A 21,158-nucleotide genomic window follows, 5' to 3' on the forward strand; every position below is an offset into this window, starting at 1 on the left:
AACACTTCACACAGATGTTTTGTAAAGAAAATAGATTTTTCTTTATTTAATGTCTAAAGGAATACTAAGAATAAACAAGCGATTATGACATCTGCTGTCTTGTTGTCTTTTGTTTTCTCTGGGTAAACAAACTCGAGGAAGGGCAGTCCTGTCTCAGAGCTGTCTGTTCCAGCTCAGTGACTCGTCTCACTCAATGTCAGCCATCATTTGTTGTTTGAGTGTCACGCGCCACTTTCTCACCCCTCAGGCCTCCGGCGTGCCACTAATCCCAGCTTCCATAACCTCGCCAGGACACGTCATAGCTGAGCAGGCACAACGGAGATATTTATAAACAGGCCAAAGGTAACATCATAATGCTGTTAACACCTGCCATGGACCCTGAAACTCCAGGACGGCTGCAGAATACAACCTTCCCCAGTGCTTTGTTTTCCTCAGCTCTTTTACAAGATTCAATTGAGGTGTCATATCTCATCACATGTATTTTTCTCAAAATCTGAAGCATTCATAGTAAAATATGATGTGTATTAATAATTAAAAAGTAATTTTTGGTGACAGTAACAGGCATGTTTTATGTATTTTCTTCAAATTTATTTAATAATCCTGGAGTTGTTGTAAATGGGGCTGCAACTAACAATTGTCATCACTGATAAATCAGTTAATGATCAATTTATCATTTTTGTCTATACAATGTTAGCAAATAGAGAAAGATGTCCCGAAATCCAAGGTTGTTTTCTCCTGAAGACCCCTTTTTGGAAGAAAGAGTTCTTCAAGGATTGTTGAGAACATGGGTGTTTGTGATGGCCGTGCCCACAGCCACACAAAACGTTTGCAGCCACTTAAAATACACACAACACCAGTGTGTTTGGTTTAAAATTTATTAGCATTTGACAACACGCTGTTTTCTAGAGTAAGTGCACACATTTAGTTTACATTGTTTTGCCATTTTGCTATTTGATTTTGTTAGTTATTAATTCATTTCCCTTTGTTTTTGAGTTACCTGAGGTCACTTCATGGTTGGAGTTGGGCAAAAATAGGGCTGTGACATCATGGGGGGGGTTAGGGGTTTCTTTATGTTAGTCTTAGTTGTTGTGTATGTAAGTTCTCCCCTTTGTGTTTAATTTGGTCTGATCAGCCAGTGTATATGTTGCCCCATTGTTTCATTCGGTGAGCTCTGTTCGTTAAGTTAATGTCTAGTTATGTGAGCCTTATTTTCAGTAGAGTTATGTTTTGTTGACCTCTTTTAAAGGCCCTATAACTCAAATTCTGTTATCTTTGGTCATTTCCTTTGCAACATTTATTTTTTGGGGGGGAAATAAATCCACCTTTTTTAACTTTAAACCTGTGTTTTTTGTGCTTTGACTGCTTGGTCCACGACAGTGTTAAAACGTACAATGAAAATTAAATATTTACTCATTATTCAAATTTCATTTTTAGATATAGACATATTTGGAGTCCCTCTTAATCGATTTATTTTACTGTGTTCTGCCATAGTTGATATATTCACCATCAGTTCATGTCATGCAATACCACATGGTCTGCTAAAAAATTTTTTTAGCATTTATTTATTTATTTATTTTTACAGGTACTTGATACCTGGCATTTTGGATTTGGTTCTAACTTTGAACTGAGTTTGGGTTTCCAACCCTACCATACCATTTGAAATAGCAAAGGCTGTAGCAGTAGTGATTTTAAGGCATCTCCACCCCCTAAAACATGATTGTGAACCATGATTGTTGTGGATTGTACAAGTTGTTTCCCTTGGTCTCATTTGTTAAACTAAAACTATGTTTAATGGGATAAAGATCTATGGGTGATCTAGTTAATTGTTTTTAGAGCCTCACTGGGTGGGATCTAGATGAAACCCTTGGACTAGAATAGTGTTTTTGCTAATAGTGTTGGGAAATGGAAAGGTCCTGTATAAACCCCAAGAGAGGGTTTTTGGTGGAACATTATGCAGTAGAAGGCTTCTCAGTAGAACCTCTCATAGGGAGCTGGATGGTCTTATAACCTATAGAGCATATATAAAAATGGACGACATGACATCTTCCCAAAAGTGAAGCCAAAACGTCTTGTTTGCCCCCTGGTGGCTGGCTGCAGCATAGGCCATAAACCCCACCCCATGTCAAGTACATGTCAAATGAATTTTTCCCAAAGATGGTGTCTGTCATTTTAGGTAGCTCTTATCACACTTATGTATGCTCAAGTGTTTGTTCTTCTGATCAGTTTGGTTTTAATTAACTATTTGATGTTATAAAAAAAGGGGGATGGACGTTATGAATGACAGCTATGTGTGCCAGTCGGTGTGCTCGAGATCAGTGGAGCCGCTTTTGACTGGTTGGACGGGTGTATGGGCAGGAACTCGATAGGAGATTGCAACAGCACAGACTCTGGCTCCAAATGATGTAACCAGTGATGGCAGTGGACATATCCGGGATATTTTGGCTTCATTTTTGTACAGTGGGAGTAAATGGAGACATGTTGTCCATCTCCCTATACAGTCTATAATAACCCCTTATGTTGGGTTTCAGGTAAAACCTTTTTAAGGGGTTCCAGATGGAACCTTTATATAAGGTTTTAACAGGAGCCAAAAAGGGTTCTCCTATAGGGACAAACCAAAGAACTACATAGAGTTCTAGTTAGTACCTTTATTTCTAAGAGTGTCAGCTCTAAATGTAAGAATAACTCAACTAATAGTACATACAATTGGACTGTGGCATCTAATCATAGTGAAGGTTTAAAGATCTTTAGTGCTGCTGTGTTCCTCCCCTCATCTGTGTCACACGGATTATAGAAGGGGAACAGAGGAACCTCAACCGTTTCCATAGTGAAGGTGTAGAGTGGTGCCATGGTAACAGCATTGTAGAAAGATACCTCCTCCTTTTCGCAGTCTAAAAACACACCGATTCGGACAAGATGTACAGATACGGTGACCTTGGTGGGCTTCGGGTCGGTGCAGGCGAAGACAGATCCACCCTTCAGGGCCAGCGTCCAGAGGCCACTGGAAGTGCCAGTAGCATCCATCTCCCCTCTTTGGACATCTGCTCGTGCCACACCCAACCTCCATGCTGTCTTATGTCCCACCTCCACCTCCCAGTAGTGTCGGCCTGTGGTGAAGCTCTGATGGCCGAGCACACAGTAATAATAATGGAACCGCTGTGGATTTGGTTGGCAATCACTGGTGTCTTTATCCTCATCAAACCATACTGAGGTGCAAGACTGGGACATGGACAGATTAGGGTGGGCTGTCTCAGGGTCAAAGGTCATTGATGTAATATCTGTAAACAAATAGAGATTAAAAAGGTGAGTTTTGGTGTTGTTTTGAATGTGTTGTATCAAATGACATATATGAACATACTTGGGTAAAGGCAGCTTTTCATGTGCTTCCATATCCTGTACTGTATGGGCCCTACAAACTGGCCAGAGCGCACCTCAGTGTCCACCTCCGCTGGAGGAACAAAGCGGACCTGAGACCTGCTTGGACAAAATGGGAAGACGGGCGGACTGAATGATGAATGAAAGAATATTGACCTGATAGACACACCATGGGGAGTGTCATGAAGATGGATGTACAGAGATGAGAGGGAATGCCAAGCATGCATACACACAAGATTAATGAGATGTGGGGGGGAAAACAGTGGAGAGAAAAAAACAGTTAGGTTGAGAGAACCTGCCTTTTAGTGAGATCTTGAATTTCCTGCAATGAGAGAAAGATTTTTGGAAAGCTGGTTGAAATCATAGCATACAGCACTTTAAAATTTCATTGCTACAAACAAGCTGTGACATCAGTCAGACTGCCTTACACTGCCTGTTCCTTTTGCTGACTAATGCGTCAACTTCCCTTTGTCCTTTCACTTTTAAATGAGAAATTGATTTGCACTTTCAGAATCAGGGAAGTCAACTGTTTAGCCAATCAGTGTCTATAATTGATCAGATAAGTGCCAATGAAAAGGAGCAGAACAGCTAACAGGGCTGGAGTGCAGATCGGGTCCCTTGATTTAAAACTGCACTGTCACATTTTTCCCCAGCAGCTCTAAGCTCAAAGGATTCACAACAGGAGGAGCAATTACAGACAGCTATTTTGACAAGTTGATAGTGAGGTAAGTAAAGTTTTGTCCCAGGTCAAGGGGAATGCTTACAGTGACCCTGGATGACCCCAAGCTTGGCTCTGCTGTTTCCAGAATGTTTTATGGAGGGAGTCCAAACTGACACCTCCCCCTCTGTCCCCACACACATTAACTCACCCTTGTTCTGAATTTACCTCCATCACCATACTCCATCTTTGTAAAGTTACAGTATAAGACAAAACTTCTTTAGCAGCAAATGCTTCCTCACTCTGAGCAGTTTCGGGCTGTCGTCCTCGGTCAGTTTGCTGTTGAGCACCGCGATTGCTCTCTCCAGGTCTCTCCCTTGCGCTGCTATCTTCTTCTCTCTCTCCTTCAGCTGCTTCACTTGTTTCTGTCTCTCCCTCCTCATTCGTTCCAGGTCATTATACTCCTCCTCATCCAGGAAACGATGCAGGTTCTGAAACTCAGCTCTGATTTCTCGTTCCAGGGCATCAAAACTGTTCTGATAGACGGAGAGAGAGGATAGAAAATGATGAGTTCAGCCTGTGTGTGACTACAACCCAGCCAACATTTGTGTGTGCGGCCCATGAGGATAGTAAATAGGTTGAAAAATGGGCCCTATATTGGATTGTCCGTGAGTTCCGTATTGGCCCCATGGCAATTGCCCACATTGATAGCTTTACCCAAGTGGGCCCGACATTTGGTGAAGTGGGTATGGGTCCAAAATGGGCATCTCATCTGGGGCCCACTTGGGTAAACTCACACATGTGGGCAATTGGAATTGGGCCAATGTGGAACCCATGAACAATCCCAGATATGGGCCCCACATACAGGTGTTGGCTGGGAAATGTAGTGTGTGGATATAAAAACTAGCTTCAGTAGAATTGTTATGAATATATACATTTAGTTTCTTGTAAACTGCGATTGCTATGTATGACAGAGTGCATTTTTAAAAAAAGGTAAAGATTAATAATGCAGCAACAGTACCTCTACATCCAATGACTCTATGAACGTCTCTCTTTCTGCTTCTCTGCACACATCTACCTCGTGCTTGATTCTTTTAATAGCCTGGATAAGCTTTTCCTGTAACACACACACACACACACACACACACAAACAGGAGACAGACAATAGGAGAAAAAATACGAATGGAATAGAAATGTTACTGATTTAATATCTTGCATTGAGTTTCACTGCCTATGAAACATGAGGTTTCAAATAAACACAGTTATATTATGAATGTCAGGATACACTGGTATTGGCAATAACTGTGACATTTAAGAATAAAATACTGATATTATATAAATAATACTCATGTGATCATATAGTATCATGTATATTATCCAGCGGCTCTAAAATAGTTTCCATTTTCCGTCTGTCCTTGCTTTGTCTCCCTCCTCCAATGCCATCTGGTTGCCTTGTCACCAACCTTTAAATACTCTTTCTGTATGATTTTGTAGTTATGATTACAGACTCTCTCTCAACCTACCTACACTCATATTTTGAGTGTAATTCATTTGCCAAAAAGAGACAAAATCTACAATAAACAAAATTAAAAAGGAATTTGACTGATAACTTCTTTATCAATTTTCTATGATACTGCAATAATGTCTTTATCATGAACTCTTATGGCCACGATAATCATGTAGGAAAAATCTGATATCATGCCAGCCCAAAGTCACATTATGAGAGTCAACGTATCTCGTGTCTGCTGTTCTAAATACAGCAGCAGGTGAAAACAATAAAACATGGAGCTTACCTTGTGATCATTCAGGAGGTTTTTGTTGCAGTTGTTGTTGGTGTCTTTAGTGTGATTTCGGTACATTCCAGTTTCTGCAAATTGTACAAAACAGAAGTTGAGAGGACACTTGAGGAAAGTGGAAAAAAAGGTGATGGACGGAGTGAGAGGGAGGGACAAATTAGAGGGCATAACAATACAGAGGGGGAGAGAGAGAATTGAGAGGGTGGGGGGAACACACATGCCAGCACGATGAGAACAAGCAATACTAATAGAGCAACAAGGACATACATCCAAGCGGAAAAAATTAAGGAGAAATCTTATTGACGAGCACAGATCAGTGTCCACAGCCTGACTTGAGAATATATGGATCCATTAGGAGGAGTTGAGGAGAGGGAGGAGGGGTGGAGGGGTGGCAGATGACTTTAGCTGCCAGGAGGGCTTGCCGGCTGGCTGGCTGGCTGGCAGCAGCAATTTATGGCAGCAGACACAGAGGAGTCTATTTCTGTCTGCCAGTGTCTTTGGACTCAAGGAAGAATCTGATGTTGGAGAGAGGCAGATACTGTGTTTCATATCGCCAGTTGTTTTGCCTGGAAATGAGACAATGTCTGGGGGGGTGAGAGTACCCAGCGCGGCAACTATGAGCTATTACAGTGCTTGCTTTGGTAGTTGCATTAAAGGATGTTGTTTAGCTATCTGTGCCCTGCTGGATTTCACATTGTCTGAGAGGGAGGCACGTTACAAAACGTATAGTCAGCAGTTCTGCTCTTCCTCTCAAGGAGTATATATCTCCATCCCACTGCATTGCCAAAAGCCTCTTCCCTGGATCTGTCCTCTTATCTCAACTTTTTATCTCTTTCTTTGTCTCCTCCTGTCTACCCCCTCCATCACCCTCGACACACAGGGGGGGTCTGGCTGAGGATATGTGCACTGAGGCAGCATTACTCATCTCTGCAAATGTTCCTCATCTATAATTCATGGCGCTGGGTCCTGGCAAGTGACTGTGCTGATCTGAGGTTGTGCAGCAAACTACAGTGCACTACAATATGCGGCAGGTGGAGGGGACGCTGACAGAGTGATTCAATAAAATACAAGGGAAGCATGCACAGCATCTCCTGGCTGATGATCAAAGCAGCTATAAATCAGTGTGGGCTATATTAACGTAGTGAACTGTCCTTTAGTTTTTAATTCTGATGTATTTGATTTAAAACAAATGATAGGACTATAAAAAAAATGTGGAAAATGTATAACAGAAATAACAAATATGACTGTCATGTTAGTGTCAAATTATACCAAAAAGAAAAAGGTTTGCTTTGTTTTTAAATTGATTTATCTTACTCATATCTTTATATCTGAAAAATAAAAAAGGTCCTCTAGTGTCATTTATCGTTCACCCTTAAAAACTCCTTTAGATAAGCTTAATAACATACAGACACAAGCTCAAAGACAGTTTGTGGAGCAGTAAAGTCAACTCTCATCCCAGCCCTGCAAGTCCAGGCGGGAGAGGTGTCACCAGATATTAGAAAGAAGCAGTTAATGACCAACTACTGGGCTAACCTCAAAGGACATGAAGAACAACACCTGACTGAAGTGGTGTTGCAGGAGTACTGGGGAACGAAGCAGAGGACAAACAGCAAGCTGTGGGTGGGTTGGCAAGAGATATGCAGAGTACTTGGAGGTTATAAATATCAACCTCAGCCCTTTATTCCAGAGGCTGAACCATAGACACACTCAACAACACCAACAGACATGAATTTGCTGGAGCTCAAGAAGTCAGAGAGGGTTGCTTTGTTAACAGCTGTTAAAATATTTTTAAAAGATGCCCGTCAAGTTCGACCCCTTGGGCTCAGTTGGACTTCCATGTTCTCTGCTTCCTCCTCACTGAATGATGTAACTTGGAAATTTGCAAGTTAGAATTGACGCAGTCTTGAGAAACCATTCAAAAGTTTTAGTTGTATTGTAGAGCAGACAATAGAAACTACACACACCTGTTTACATTAAAACCTGTTCACACCTTGTGCTAAAACCTATGTTCATTTAGATCTATTAGTAATATTGGTAGGCTAAATTCGACCTAAAAGGTTGTGTTACCTTTATGATGAGGCTCAAATATGTTTTGAGGCTCCAGACTGATTTTTTTTTTCTTTATTTGGCAAAAACAAGGCTCTTTTGACAGTAAAGTTGCAGAATCTTGTTCTGAAAGAACCAAACATGTGTTACTCTGACATCGTTTGCCCATTTCGGACTGATTTCCTCCTCTGATGTGTCTTGATGAATTCAGGCTCTGACCAGCTGTGAATGTCTGCATGAGGCTCATTCGAGACAGGATTTTGAGAATGAGAGATGCTTCCATTAAACATCCCTCTGAGGAGTATCAAAGGGAGAACACAAGCAGCCCAGGAGAGATTCAATCTGACTACCCTGAGACTACAGAGCAGTTTCTCCACCAGCTGACCTCTCGCAACTCATTTTCTCACAACACATTTTTCACTTAAGGTGCAAATCCAAGGAATTGCTTCAAATTTGTGAGGGCTCACTGCAGGTCTCAAGTAATTTAACTGACAAATAAATGTATTACAATCTATTAAAGGATTTTGATGGTTAGCGTATCCATTTAAGGTCTTTAAAAACCCTTAAAACTAGTTTTTTCTACCTTTCAATTTGAGTTATCCTTCCTATTAAAGGAGGACACCACCAATTAAGAATTCTAGTATGTTATTTCCATTGCCCATGAAAGTTCAGTCAATATCTGAACATGAGCTACTCTCTCTCAAAGCCAGAAACTCCAGAAGCAAGTCTCAACAGGTGGTGTCATAGAGTACAAAGTCTGGAGCTGCTCTACAGATAATGAATGAGAGACTGATTTTGTGGACCACAGTTTGCTTTCTTTTTTTTATATCCAACTGACTGTACAATTAACCCAAATAGTGAATGCAATAACTGCAGGAAGTTTCTTTAAAACAAACAGTTTGGATGAATTTTGAGCAGATTATTTTCTGTGAACATTTCATTAGAGACTTCCTGATATGTTTCTAATGCAGTATGCGGTTATTTAGCAGAGTGAAGGCTCTTTGAATGTAGTTTGTATTCAGGTCTCCACTGTGCCCTCATCCTGTGAGACGCATCTGAAGTTTGGATCTTGAATATGAACATTATCAACTTAATTTGATTAAGTTTTATTTCCAGAAATGGATGAAAGGCTGAGATTTATATCTATGTGTGTATACGTCTTAAAACATGTTCTAAAACCCCTTAAAATCAAACACTGGCGACCCCATAGTGGAGGTGAGGACCCCGAGGATGTGAACCCATGATCTATACCTTACGTTTTAAGCTACAAATTCATTGTCTATGGTGTAGCTCCAGACTCAATTATTTATGACATCTCAAAGCACCATGGTTTTGGATTTGGGAGAGAGATGTTCATGTTATTCCTGTTTTTGGATTGTCTTAGACCATAGGAACGCCATTGCATTTCAAGGGTTTTGAACTGATACAACCTGTGACAGGTTTCAGTGTGAAAACTTTGTTTCTCTACAGGCTGATGAAGGTGAAGGTTCCGCAGCTTCAGTGGGATTTTCTGTGTCTCCCTGCTTCTTTGATTTGATCAGAAAATCTTTGAGACAGGATTTATTTGTAAGATTTAATCTCTGGTCCACGTGAGAAGCAGAAGGTGGCGGTAATGCACCGAATACGCCGGATGCGTACTGCCGTTAAAACCTCAGAAGAAGAAAATAAACGTGACGTCACGGAAGTAAACAAGAGCATGTCGCACAGACAGACTCAATCAAGAGGTACAAATTAATTTTCATGGATAAAAACAGCGTTGCATATTCAGTGAAACCATGTTTGCAGATTAGAAATAAATCTTGGTGGATTTTCAGAGTCCCAGCTCTGTATCTTTAGCGAGCTAGCTAGGTATGCTAACGTTTAGCTTAGCATTCAGTAGCGTTTCCGTCTGTCTGTTTCACAGGCTGTTGGTTTGAAACTTACCTTTATTAAGTATCTACAACTATCAGCAGACTGTAGGTTTCAGCGTTTTTATAATTTCCTGCTTTATTTCAGAAATGAACGGTCAAGCGGACGTCGAAGTTGACTACAAGCGGAAATACAAAAATCTCAAACGCAAATTAAAATTTCTTGTTTATGTGAGTATGATCATCCCGAGTGTGGACGCACAGTCATGTTTCGGTGTTTTATAAATACACACCTGTCTCATTATTTACACTGATTTCACGTTTGGTTTCTTTGTGCAGGAACAGGAATGCTTTCAGGAGGAGCTGAGGAGAGCACAGAGAAAACTTCTCAAAGTTTCCAGAGACAAAAGGTGAGATTACACTGTGTGTGTGTGTGTGTGTGTGTGTGTGTGTGTGTGTGTGTGTGTGTGTGCATGAAAATATGTTGATGTTAAACAATTTAAAGTGCCTGCAGTAACACAATGTCATTTACTTGTTTACCAGCTTCCTTCTGGACAGACTGCTACAGTATGAGAGGGTAGATGAAGACTCTTCGGGTAGGTACAGTACAGGCCAAAAGTTTGGACACACCTTCTCATTCAATGCGTTTTCTTTATTTTCATGACTATTTACATTGTAGATTCTCACTGAAGGCATCAAAACTATGAATGAACACATGTGGAGTTATGTACTTAACAAAAAAAGGTGAAATAACTGAAAACATGTTTTATATTCTAGTTTCTTCAAAATAGCCACCCTTTGCTCTGATTACTGCTTTGCACACTCTTGGCATTCTCTCCATGAGCTTCAAGAGGTAGTCAATGAACTCCACATGTGTTCAGTCATAGTTTTGATGCCTTCAGTGAGAATCTACAATGTAAATAGTCATGAAAATAAAGAAAACGCATTGAATGAGAAGGTGTGTCCAAACTTTTGGCCTGTACTGTATATTACACCTCATCCTAAAAGCTCCCCTTAAAAATAAAGTATTTATTTCTATGGCATACTTTAATTTCTATCTTCTAACTGTAGGTTGATTGAGGTTGTCTTGTCTTCTTTTCCAGATTCAGACGCAACAGTTTCTTCTGAAAATAGTGAAGGAGAAGGCCCCAGGGAGAGGGAAAGAGAACGAGATGTAGCAAAGAAGTAAGTTTGGCATTTTAATATAAAATTAAAGAATTAGACCCACTGACTCAGGGTATCTCTTGAGTAATTATATCAACAATATTGTACCTGGAATAGGTCAGCACTTTGCCTTTCACCACCCACTCTAACACCTGTGGGATGCTAGCAATATGTAGAGCTTTCACAGGCTGCTTGCACCATGACTACTCACTCAAATATGGAAATGAAACATACATATTAATGAATTAGAGCCTCATTTTGTTGGTTATTGTGACCATTTTGAAAGAAAAAAGGCCCGTAGTAAACATAATCCTGATGCAATACACAGCAGAGTATAAAATTGAAACCTTAAAAATGAATATGTCATTAAGTGTTTGGGTGTAAATGGATAAAATGCCTCCAACAACAAACCATTATTTGTATTTACATCTCTAATTATGTGTGTATGGTACAATTATTTGTGCTTGAACTGAGACTGAACTTGTGCAAGTAATTTATGGATAATTAAGGTCTCTTGTTTTATTTCTGACCACCTTTGGCCAGGCATGTTTGTTTTTCAAAACTTGTGCTTCTTCCTTGACCACTCTAAAATGTCAGGCAGCTGTTTTCTGTTTCCCGCAATATTTTAGAATAAACTAAAACAGCATCATACTTGCATCAAACAGAGACATAAGACAAACAACTCTCATGTCAAACAACTCATGTCTCTTAATTTGTGACATACTCTTTTCAGGCGAAGAAGTAGTCCTGGGGCGTGTCTTCCTTCCTCATCCTCCCCCCATCTCTCCCTGCTGTCCCGTCCTGGTGTACATCCCCTACAGTCATCAGGCTCTGGACCCTACCTCAACACTGTGAGTTTCCATCTCCCTTTCTTATATCTTAGTGCAGCCAGCAACAGTAACATTGCTGCCTATATCATCTCCTCATCAGCGAACATAATCCCAGTTTTGATTTGGCATTTTTTCCATATATAATTTGATATGATTTGATTGTCATTTTATTCATAAGTCTGTTTTATCTCATTTGTTTTTTGTTTGATGCTGATAACGGCTTCACTGTCCATGCATTGTTCATTCTTCTATGTTTGTTTTTTTTTTATTGTTGTGTTTGTGTGTGTCTGTTCTGTAAATTGCCTGTGTGCATGTGTGTTCATTTGGCAATTTGGGGCCTGCGTGTGTGTTGGGCAGATGCCCTTCCCACCAGAGTATTTGGCTCCCCCAGCTGAGCGAATGAAGAAAGAGAGAAAAACAAAGACGCCTAAAAACAAGAGAGAGACAACGGGGAAGGTGAGAGAGGAAACGGGAAAATGAGATGTTCAGAGATGATGATAATGATGATAATATTAATGATATACTGCTTACTTTTCACATCCTGTATATAAATGTGCTGTTTGTATTAGAAGGCACATTGTTTATATATAAACACACAGGACATTGGTGTGAAAATTCAGTCCCATAAGTCATTTTGATTTTGGCATTTTGCTGACATGTCTTTATTGTCTGTATGTTCACATACGTGCTGCATGCTTCATCCTGATTTATTCTGTACATCTGTGATGCAGTCATCCATCCATAGTCATTATTTCTTCATCGTATCTCCATCCCTTTGCCTTTCCTAACACTTTGGCTTTATTTTAAATTCCTTTTAGGTTGTTGCCCCAATGGCAGCTAATTACCCATCAGCCACTGCAGCCCCTCCAACAGCCAGCGGCCCCTTCAGCTGGGTTCCCAGACAGATGCTTAGTGGAGATGCAGCTGAGGAGGAAGGAGACAGCGATGCAGACAGTGACAGAGGAGACGAAGACAGAGCGGAGGGAGACGAGGCCGAACTGGTTATTGACATCCCTAATGAGTGAGCCTGAGTGTGTATTAAGATGTGTTTAGCCCTATTCACACAGGACTAGTATTACCTGGGGACCTCTAGTAATTTGTAATAACTGTGGAGGTCGTTTGTGATCATAATCCCTTGTGAATCTGCCATATCTGTAGTTTGTCAAGCAAAAAATTCACCGCAAATGACCTACCATATTTCGCAACAAACAGAGGTCATATGATCGGCATCAGAAAAAAAGGAGGTTTATCACTGCTCGTGGTGCTGTGTGTAGTGTTTCTGTGGTTAGAGTGGAGTTAAAAATGACTCTGCGTATCATATCCACGGGATAATGTCAGTAAATTTGAGTAAAATACAGTCTTCCTGAGAGAATGAGCAGCACTAAACACAGATGTGAGGGGGGGTAATTTCTAAATCATGAGGTCCTCAGGTAATACTAGCTTATTGTGAATAGGGCTTTTATAAGCAAAGAATGGAGGGTTTGTGCATCTGTATGTGTGTGTGTGAGAGAGTGAAAGACAAAATGTGACTGACTGTATTTTGTGTATTCAGTAGCCCATTACAGATTTTCAAAAAGAGGGCTGAGCTCCCTCCTGTGGACTTTTCCTTAATTACAGGATCACTGTCAGAAATATCTCCCAGTAAAATGTGGTTTCACAATATTATGGTCAGAATTAAATCTGTGACAAAACTACAGTTTTTAAGCTTTTAAGAAAAATCCACTGACGCTGGGATGATCGGACATTTTACTTTTTAAACAGATACAAGCTGCCTGCTGATTATTTGTTGTCCAAACAGTCTAGCAATCTACAAACTGTGACTACAGCAAGGTGTGTCCTGCACAGAGAGAATTTGTTTCTTATTTGTTTGTGCATTGTCTAAACAATATCCCAGACATGCTATTGCAGTCCATTAAAGCTGTTTTACTCTGATATAAATATTTCAAATGTTAAGTCTTCTCTGCTTGTTACAGACAGTTTTGACACCTGTCACTTGTACTTATTCAAGGTTAATGTCTCTTTTTTACCAATTGTCAAAAAAAATCAAAGCTACTTCATGTTAATTATTTTTGCACCTTTCCAATTGTGTTTGTGAGTGAATAAAATGCAAAGTGTTATTTCAGATGACTTGAAGTACTTGTTTGTGTCAGGTTTCATTCACAGATTCTGCTGAGAGCATGCTGCAGAGGTCGTTTTACTTAAAGCAGCTGGTCAGAGCTGTTTTATGTTCGTCTGACAGCATTCCTCATTGCACCATTTTAGATGTTTAAAAGCTTTGAAAATGTTAAAACAAATGTATGATTCATGCCCCACCCAAAACATCACACCCTAGGACTCACATGCCAGACTTGTCAGCCACTGAGGTATGCTATAGTCTGTCCGAACACTTACTGTATGCAGGACATGTGAACTGACAACATTCACTAGACTAAAGCTGTGAATGAGGAAAGCTTGTGTAAACTTAGTCTGGGTTGCTCATTGCATGTGTTTGCTTGCTTGACCTCTGTAAAGGAATCCTCATACCACTCTTGATAGGAGCCCAGGGGTGCATCTGGCTCATGTTTACTATAACTCTTAAGCAACTTGAAGACAGTCTGGCTGGACTCCACCTCTTCTAGATGTCTAAGAGAGAGAGAGAGCTAGGTATTTTTCTGTTGACTCTTTCACATGCAGAGAAGTAGGTTACGGGGTTGCATGCAAGTTGCTGTTTTTGCTACATAACGATTTTGTAAAGGAGAGCCGGTGCCAGCATCGTGTCTCAACAGGCGTGTTTCTAATATCAAAGAAAGCAAGCTGCAATCTGAAATGCATGGAAGGTAATGTGCGTTGCCTGGGAAGTTAGGAGCTCAAGAATCACTGCACTTTGGGTGAGACAATGACCCGTGACTTTGACACTGTCAGGATTAAGTTTTAATGAGGAGTTCATGAGCTGACGTTATATTTAGAGCTCAGTTGCTGACATTTTACCTGGAGTTTCAAGTGAGAAATCCTGCTTGATATGGAAGTGTCTCCAAGCAGCTGTTTGACTTGACACAGAATCAAAATCAACACGTTGAGCAATGCAGGATTAATGGACAGCAAGAGTGTGTCATTCAAGGTACAATGCCTGTACAAGGACCATTGTTTTGGAATGCAGACTTACAGGTAATTGACAGCTTTTATGGGTGTGTGTACTTGGCTTGTGTACCTAACAGCAGTGGGAGTTAAAGGTGTAACCATAGAGCATTTAGGAGGGAGGGGTGAAGTGGAGGTACAGCCAGAGGGAGAGTCAAAAGAGGGTGGAACTGATAGAGGGGGCGAGGTTGTCAGGGAAAGGGAAATGAAGTAGTAAGCAAGATTGTCCCTGCAACAGACAGATTCTCTCAGAGTACAGCTGACTTTATGAGAAGACAGACATGGTTGGAGACAAACTGGAGGAGAGAGCAGGGAGCGAGTGAGAAAAACAACAAGCCATCAGCAGCCAACCTTGGCCACCTTATCCTTTTCCATCTATAAACGGAAACCACTGGATAATTTATAAGCCTCTCCCTCTCACTCTGTGTGAGTGTGTGTATGTAAGAGAGAGAGAGAGAGAGGGGGGGGATTTGCTGAGCTCACCACCACCATGCTGTGTCCTGCTGCTGTCAGTGCAGCTGCTGCGGCTGTCTGGCTGCTGGCAGTGCTGGGCCCAGGCTTGTCTCATCCAGCTGAGGACAACTCAGAGGAAGGTTTCAGCCACTGCAGCCACTGCTTCTACAGACAGACGCCTCCTGAGGGAGCCTCTGCAGGGCCGCCGCTGCGCTCACTCTGCCACACACTGCCTGGGGGACAGACGTTTGCCACTCTGTCCAAACCGACCTGTGACACAGCTGTCTACTCCGCCTTCCATCTCAGTCACGGATGGACAGAGGGAGAGGAGGGGGGAGAGCTTGTGGTAAGGACACATCTCCTGCTGTTTAAAGTACAACTATCTGTTTTTGAATGATGGAATTAGAAACATGAAGAACAGCACAAAACACATTGGTTCCAGCATGCAAGCAGGAAAACAGAGGTGGGAAGTAACTTGTACTTGAGTATTTCCATTCTATGGTACTTCTAATTGACTACATTAAAGTGTGAAATATTGTAATACTTCCTCCACTATGTTTATCTGTTTATCTGCTCTTCGACCAGTTAGATCCCAAAGAAATGGAAAATAAAGAAATAGACAAATATTTTCAGACCCAGGACTGCTAAGCTAAAAGAGAGACAAAACAGGGACCCCATACTTTGTTAGTAGTACAAGTTAGTTTTGTAAATGTGAATGAATTAGTAATTCATTACCTTTTTTCTTTGTACTCTTATCGTAAATCTGTATCCTTTGTTATGTTCCATATTTTATTGCTCTGTAAAGCACTTTGAATTGTCCTGGTGTATGAAATATGCAGTATAAATAAAGCTGCCTTGCCCTATTATACTGAGCCTACAAGAACGTGTAAGGCAGCCTAAAGTGCCATAAACATGCGTTGTTATGGTGCATACAGTACTAAGCCATGAAAATGCTCGTTATTGACATAATAAGATTCATATATTTACACACCGTTTTTTAATGTTAAATATACATATGTGAAAGGTGCAGTGATTTAGTGTAGGGTAGCTCGTTCACATGATTCACAGTAGCCACCTTGTGGTAAAATATAATAATGAACGCTCATTTAGACTGTTAGTAAAGGCAAATTTAGACTTAATAGGCTGTGTTACTTTCATTATAAGGCTCAAATATGTTTTGTGGCTCCACAGAGATTTTTTTTTTTATTATTATTATTGGTCTAAAATGGCTCTTTTGATGGTAAAGGCTGCTGACCCCTGCCCTAGGGGTCACAGAGCCCCTGATGAAGACCCATGAATTAAATAAAATAATAGTGGAAGTAAAATAGATAAAAAGTAGGAGGACTTCCTTTCCTGTTAGACGTATTTTGAAGGCATCAATTGCTGGTACCAAACAGAACTATGTAGAGCACAAAACAAACAGAAGGAATGGTAGCATTTGAGTTATGCATGTGTCTCATGTCAAGTCTTGTCTTTGGGGTCTGATAAAGTCAATCCACTGTGACCATATTTTGGTAAATTCATTCTGATGTATTCTGAGAGGATATGTCCATTTCCCCATTGTATATATTTGATAAACTATGTCCATTCAGTCCTCAGTCAGGGAAACCCGGGGCTTTAGCCACTTACGAGTTATAGCTTTTTTACATGCAGCAAGCAGAGTTGCCACTAAGGTTCCTTTCAGTTCATCTCTTGTGAAATATTGCAAAAGTATTGAGCACTGAACATGTTTAACAGACAGCTCTGGTAGTTTACTGCAAGTCCCTACATTTGAAAATTGAATATACAGAAAATAAAACAGATAAGAGCACTGTAAGTGGCCAACAAATCACCCAGGTAGCTGGATATTTGTTCACTGCTGTCAAACTTAAACCTTTCGACAGATGCGATGATAGTAAAACAAAAATTTATTTTTCACGTTCTATTTTTCAAATGTGATAGACTCACTAAGAACGTCTGAACACTTGAAAATGATCATTTCACTAAAATGTAATGATTCATATTCGTAAAACTGGCTGAAGTATCTGTACTGTAATACAGTGTAATACTAGTGTACATTTGCATTGATTCTATTGTGCTTTAACACTTGGTTCTGATTATTTTCTGCCAGACAGAAGAAGACAACAACATCAAAGTACCAGCCCTTCTCAGAGGAGGTGTGGATCCATCTCATCCTGTCTCGCCCACAGACTCCCCGCTTAAACACTGGGACTCAAGAGTAGCAACACTGGTCCAATCTAGCATCATTCCCCACTGCAACACTCTAGAGGGTGATCTCTACATCCTGACCGGGGCAGGAGGTCTTGGAGCTGCTGAGGATGGAGATGATGAGTGTCAGACGAAGCTGCTGTGGTCTGCAGTGTGCTGCGCTGCCCCAGAAGGGAGGAGTGGCTTCAGTATGGGGTTAATCAGAGAGGCAGGGGAAGGGGAGAAGCAAGTGAGTGTGAAGGAGCTGGAGGAGATGCTAGGAGTGGCAGAGTTATTCTCAGAAGACTGTGGAGGGGCAGATGGGGAGACTGTTGGAATCAGAGTTGGCATGGGGGAGGTTGGTTCAGATGTGACTGGAGGAGAGGAGGTTGGTTCAGATGCCGGTGAGGGAGAGGAGGCTGATTCAGATGGCACTGAGGGAGAAGAGGCTGGTTCAGATACTTCTGAAGGAGGAGAGGCTGGTTCAGATCATTCTGAACAAGAGGAGGCTGGCTCAGATGCCACTAAACAAGAGGAGGTTAGTTTAGGTGCCACAGAAGGAGAAGAAGTTGGCTCTGCTCCCACTGGAGGAGAGGAGGTTAGATCAGCTGCCACAGGAGAAGAGGACGTCCGCTCAAGTGCCGCTGGAGGAGAGGAAGTTGGTTCAAGTGCCACCAGCCAAGATTCGACTTCAGAGGGTAGTGCTGAAGAGCAACGTGATGGGAGGTATTCAAGCACTGCCAGATCACAGTCCCCTGAGTCCTCAGCCGACTATGAAACTGTGGATGAACAAGAGACAGACACAAATTCCAGCAGCATGTTGGTCTACATTCTCTCCACCACCATGTCTATCATCAAAGCTCCGCTGCGGCCTGTGTTCTCCACCATCACACAGTTACCTGGACAGGTAGTTTTATCTTATTTATACTTAAATGTTAAGTGTAGTATTCAGGGAGATATATTGGTAGTAATTGAATATAATAAGTATGTTTTCTTTAGTGTATAAACACCTGGAAATAAGAATCGTATTTTCCTAAACTTGGAATGAGCCGTTGATATCTACAGAGGGAGTGGGTCCTTGTCTATGGAGATTGACATGTTGCACTGCCAGGTTTGTACAGTAGCCCAGACTGGACAAAACCAAACACTGGCTCTAGATAGGGCCATTCATTCTGTACTTTTCAGCCTCTCTGTGACAAGAGTGTTGAAACTGCACTGTTCAGCACTTTTACCTTTTTATATCACCTGGTTCATTAGTTTTACAGAGGAAGAAACCACTGCAGATCATTTGGCTCCTTTTAAAAACCTGAACAATGAACACTGAGAGAATTCCTCACCAGCAGATACCACTAAATCCCCCTATCTTACAGACAGAACTTTTAAAGGGGTACTCCGGCAATTTAGTAATACACTTCCATTAGGCTCACAAGGGAATGGCTGAAATCGATGTGTCCTACACTTGCCACAGAGCCTGCCACACCCCAGTTTGTAACACAGGCCTTCTGCTCCAAAGTTGTAGATTGCAAGGCCAAGCCTGAAAACATCATCAGAATTCTTTTGTCAGACTTTTCTCAGCTCATCTAGAGCTGAACAGAAAACATTGCATAACTGTTTTCACATGCTGAGTAGTACTCCTCCTACAAGTTAAGGGAACTCCATGTGTAAAATTGGGGAAACGCCCCTTTAATTTGACAAGTACAGGCAAAATACTTGATCATTACAAGTACTTTAGCAAAAACAAAACAATGGATAATTGGGATTATTTCAGGTTTGCCAAAGGCAACAAAAAAACACAAATTAAACTGAAATGCAACAACACCAAAAGGACAGCAGCAAAATTACTAATCATTACTAATCATTACTAATCCTCCAAGAGTTCATGAAAAAAACATAGAGATGTTAGTTTAGTGTTGTTGGTTTGTAGAAACAGTTGTGGTTAAACATGTTCAGCTCCAGTGCTCCTCCCATAGACTGGAATGAGGTGTGGCCCGCAGCAGGTGTTCAGTCATTACACACCCTCAAGTCATTCAGTCATTTCATTATTCAAACATTGTTATTAAAAATGACGTTTTTGTCTTTTGACTCAGGTGTCATACGTTCTTCAAGAAGATCTTGGAGTTCTGTCTGCCCTACCGGGAGAAACCTTCTCCCTGCTCCACCTCTTGACCTCTGACCTCTTTTCTTGGATTGGCTCAGCTGGAGAAACGGTACTTAGTATTGGGGGAACGTGCTGCTCCAGCATCTACTACTGCTCCTCCTCCATGCTGGGGGCCCTGCTGAACAGCTGCCACACTGGGGTCACCGGCGTGGGGACCCTGGCTGGAGACACAGTGGGGATATTTGGTGGTGCGTTGGATAATGTTTGGTGGGTGACCAAGGTCTTTGGAGGGCGGCTGTGGGAGCAGAGCGAGGGTTATGTAGGAACGGTGGTGTCAGAGATGGGAGGTCAGGCAAAGGCTGTAGGTGGAGGGATGGGGAGCCTCGCGTGGAGAAGTGGAAATGGGGTGGGTAAAGTGTTTAGGCTGGGAGGGGGGGTAATAATGGGGGTGGTGGATGTGCTCATTGGTGCGGTGAGAGGAGCTTTTGGGGAGGAGTCAGAATAAAAAATGCAGGAAGTCACCATGACACCACAAGTAAAAAATGTTCAAATGTTTTCTCCAGTTTTGTTTTGTAAATTTCTTTAGCACATAAGAGTGTGGAACAAAGGGGAATATTTCAGTTTGATGTCATTTGATATGCCTTATTAGTTGTTATAGAAGGATAGCCACATGTTTTGAATCAAATTTAGCAAATTAGAATTTGTTATACTGCAGGTCTTACACTTCACTGTGGCTGGCTGTCCAACTATTCTGCTGCTGGGATAAGTAACCCAACTGTAATTATAAAGAAACACTGTGCACAAGGCTTTTGGATGTAATTATTCAAAATAATTCTTGTATGATAATTGTTATGATGAATGTTTGCTTACATATGCATTTTATTAAAAGAGAATGCTTGGCTTATTGTATTGTTTTTGTCTTTGTGTGGGCTTTTCTTAATGAAGATCTCTCCCCCATCAGAACAAGAAAAAAAACAACATTTGTTGTGTCTTTATCCATCAATGCTCATGTTATACTTATGAGATCGAAACCTTACAACCTTAAACTATGAATACCAAACAGGGACACAACATAGTACAGTACTTAGGAACAATTTAGAGGTTCTTGCTCTTTACTTGAGTAGTTTCATTTGATTCTACTTGCTGTTTATCCTCCACCACATTCCAGGGGAAATATTGTACTTTTTCATTCATTCATTCATTCATCTTCTAACCGCTTCATCCTCTTGAGGGTTGCGGGGGGGCTGGAGCCTATCCCAGCTGACATCGGGCGAGAGGCAGATATACTTTGCAGATTAAAATTTTGCAGATACATTTACATTTGTATGGATTTGACTTCTAAGCAGCAGTGTTCGGGAAACTACATTAAAACCCTAGTTTATCCCAATGTAAACCTACATCTTAACTACTCTCAATTTAGAATAGAATAGAATAAACTTTATTGTCTGGAACCAAAAGGCAACAGAAATTTGTCTTCGACAGTGCTCAACACCAGCTTTACACACACACAGAAGACATTTAAAACACATCCAAGACATTTACAGGATCTAAAAACATGCAAAAAAGTACACCAGATGATACAAAACATTGACA

The 21,158-nt window shown here is 41.1% G+C and overlaps 3 protein-coding genes across 5 annotated transcripts in view; 2 read left to right on the forward strand and 1 right to left on the reverse strand.

Moving 5' to 3' along the window:
• Positions 1-6,145, reverse strand: part of si:ch73-54f23.4 (zinc-binding protein A33) — an 18,160-nt gene extending 12,015 nt beyond the window's left edge. The window contains exons 1-7 of one of the 2 annotated variants that reach the window (XM_049583689.1): positions 6,094-6,145; positions 5,824-5,897; positions 5,052-5,147; positions 4,333-4,566; positions 3,672-3,694; positions 3,356-3,471; positions 2,872-3,275 (exon numbers count right to left, since the gene is read on the reverse strand). In XM_049583689.1, coding sequence (XP_049439646.1) covers positions 2,872-3,275; positions 3,356-3,471; positions 3,672-3,694; positions 4,333-4,566; positions 5,052-5,147; positions 5,824-5,889 — 939 coding nt within the window. In that variant the 5' untranslated portion in view covers positions 5,890-5,897; positions 6,094-6,145. Of the gene's footprint in view, positions 1-920; positions 3,276-3,355; positions 3,472-3,671; positions 3,695-4,332; positions 4,567-5,051; positions 5,148-5,823; positions 5,898-6,093 lie in introns of those variants that run through there. The other variant, XM_049583687.1, reaches the window with a different exon arrangement.
• A 3,336-nt stretch (positions 6,146-9,481) lies between these two features.
• Positions 9,482-13,835, forward strand: ino80e (INO80 complex subunit E). 2 transcript variants are annotated; one of them, XM_049583706.1, is made up of 8 exons: positions 9,482-9,596; positions 9,868-9,950; positions 10,059-10,129; positions 10,263-10,315; positions 10,823-10,904; positions 11,617-11,734; positions 12,071-12,169; positions 12,532-13,835. In XM_049583706.1, the coding sequence occupies exons 1-8, from the start codon at positions 9,485-9,487 to the stop codon at positions 12,736-12,738; spliced, it is 825 nt and encodes a 274-aa protein (XP_049439663.1). In that variant the 5' UTR covers positions 9,482-9,484; the 3' UTR covers positions 12,739-13,835. The 2 variants fall into 2 exon arrangements, with proteins under 2 accessions (XP_049439663.1, XP_049439664.1); XM_049583707.1 differs by lacking the exon at positions 12,071-12,169.
• A 492-nt stretch (positions 13,836-14,327) lies between these two features.
• LOC125893117 (uncharacterized) lies at positions 14,328-20,474 on the forward strand. The gene is made up of 3 exons (XM_049583622.1): positions 14,328-15,626; positions 17,391-18,374; positions 19,555-20,474. The coding sequence occupies exons 1-3, from the start codon at positions 15,318-15,320 to the stop codon at positions 20,068-20,070; spliced, it is 1,809 nt and encodes a 602-aa protein (XP_049439579.1). The 5' UTR covers positions 14,328-15,317; the 3' UTR covers positions 20,071-20,474.
• The last annotated feature ends 684 nt before the right edge of the window (positions 20,475-21,158 follow it).

This window comes from Epinephelus fuscoguttatus, linkage group LG8 (genome assembly GCF_011397635.1).
Source record: "Epinephelus fuscoguttatus linkage group LG8, E.fuscoguttatus.final_Chr_v1".
Taxonomy (NCBI): domain Eukaryota; kingdom Metazoa; phylum Chordata; class Actinopteri; order Perciformes; family Serranidae; genus Epinephelus; species Epinephelus fuscoguttatus.

Excerpts from the sequence above, each read along its gene's own strand:
- ino80e (XM_049583706.1), top strand. The coding sequence starts at position 9,485 with ATGCACCGAATACGCCGGATGCGTACTGCCGTTAAAACCTCAGAAGAA. Across the intron at positions 9,597-9,867 it reads CAGACAGACTCAATCAAGAG|AAATGAACGGTCAAGCGGAC; the intron begins GTACAAATTAAT and ends GCTTTATTTCAG. Across the intron at positions 11,735-12,070 it reads CTGGACCCTACCTCAACACT|ATGCCCTTCCCACCAGAGTA; the intron begins GTGAGTTTCCAT and ends TGTGTTGGGCAG.
- LOC125893117 (XM_049583622.1), top strand. The coding sequence starts at position 15,318 with ATGCTGTGTCCTGCTGCTGTCAGTGCAGCTGCTGCGGCTGTCTGGCTG. Across the intron at positions 15,627-17,390 it reads AGGAGGGGGGAGAGCTTGTG|ACAGAAGAAGACAACAACAT; the intron begins GTAAGGACACAT and ends ATTTTCTGCCAG. Across the intron at positions 18,375-19,554 it reads TCACACAGTTACCTGGACAG|GTGTCATACGTTCTTCAAGA; the intron begins GTAGTTTTATCT and ends CTTTTGACTCAG.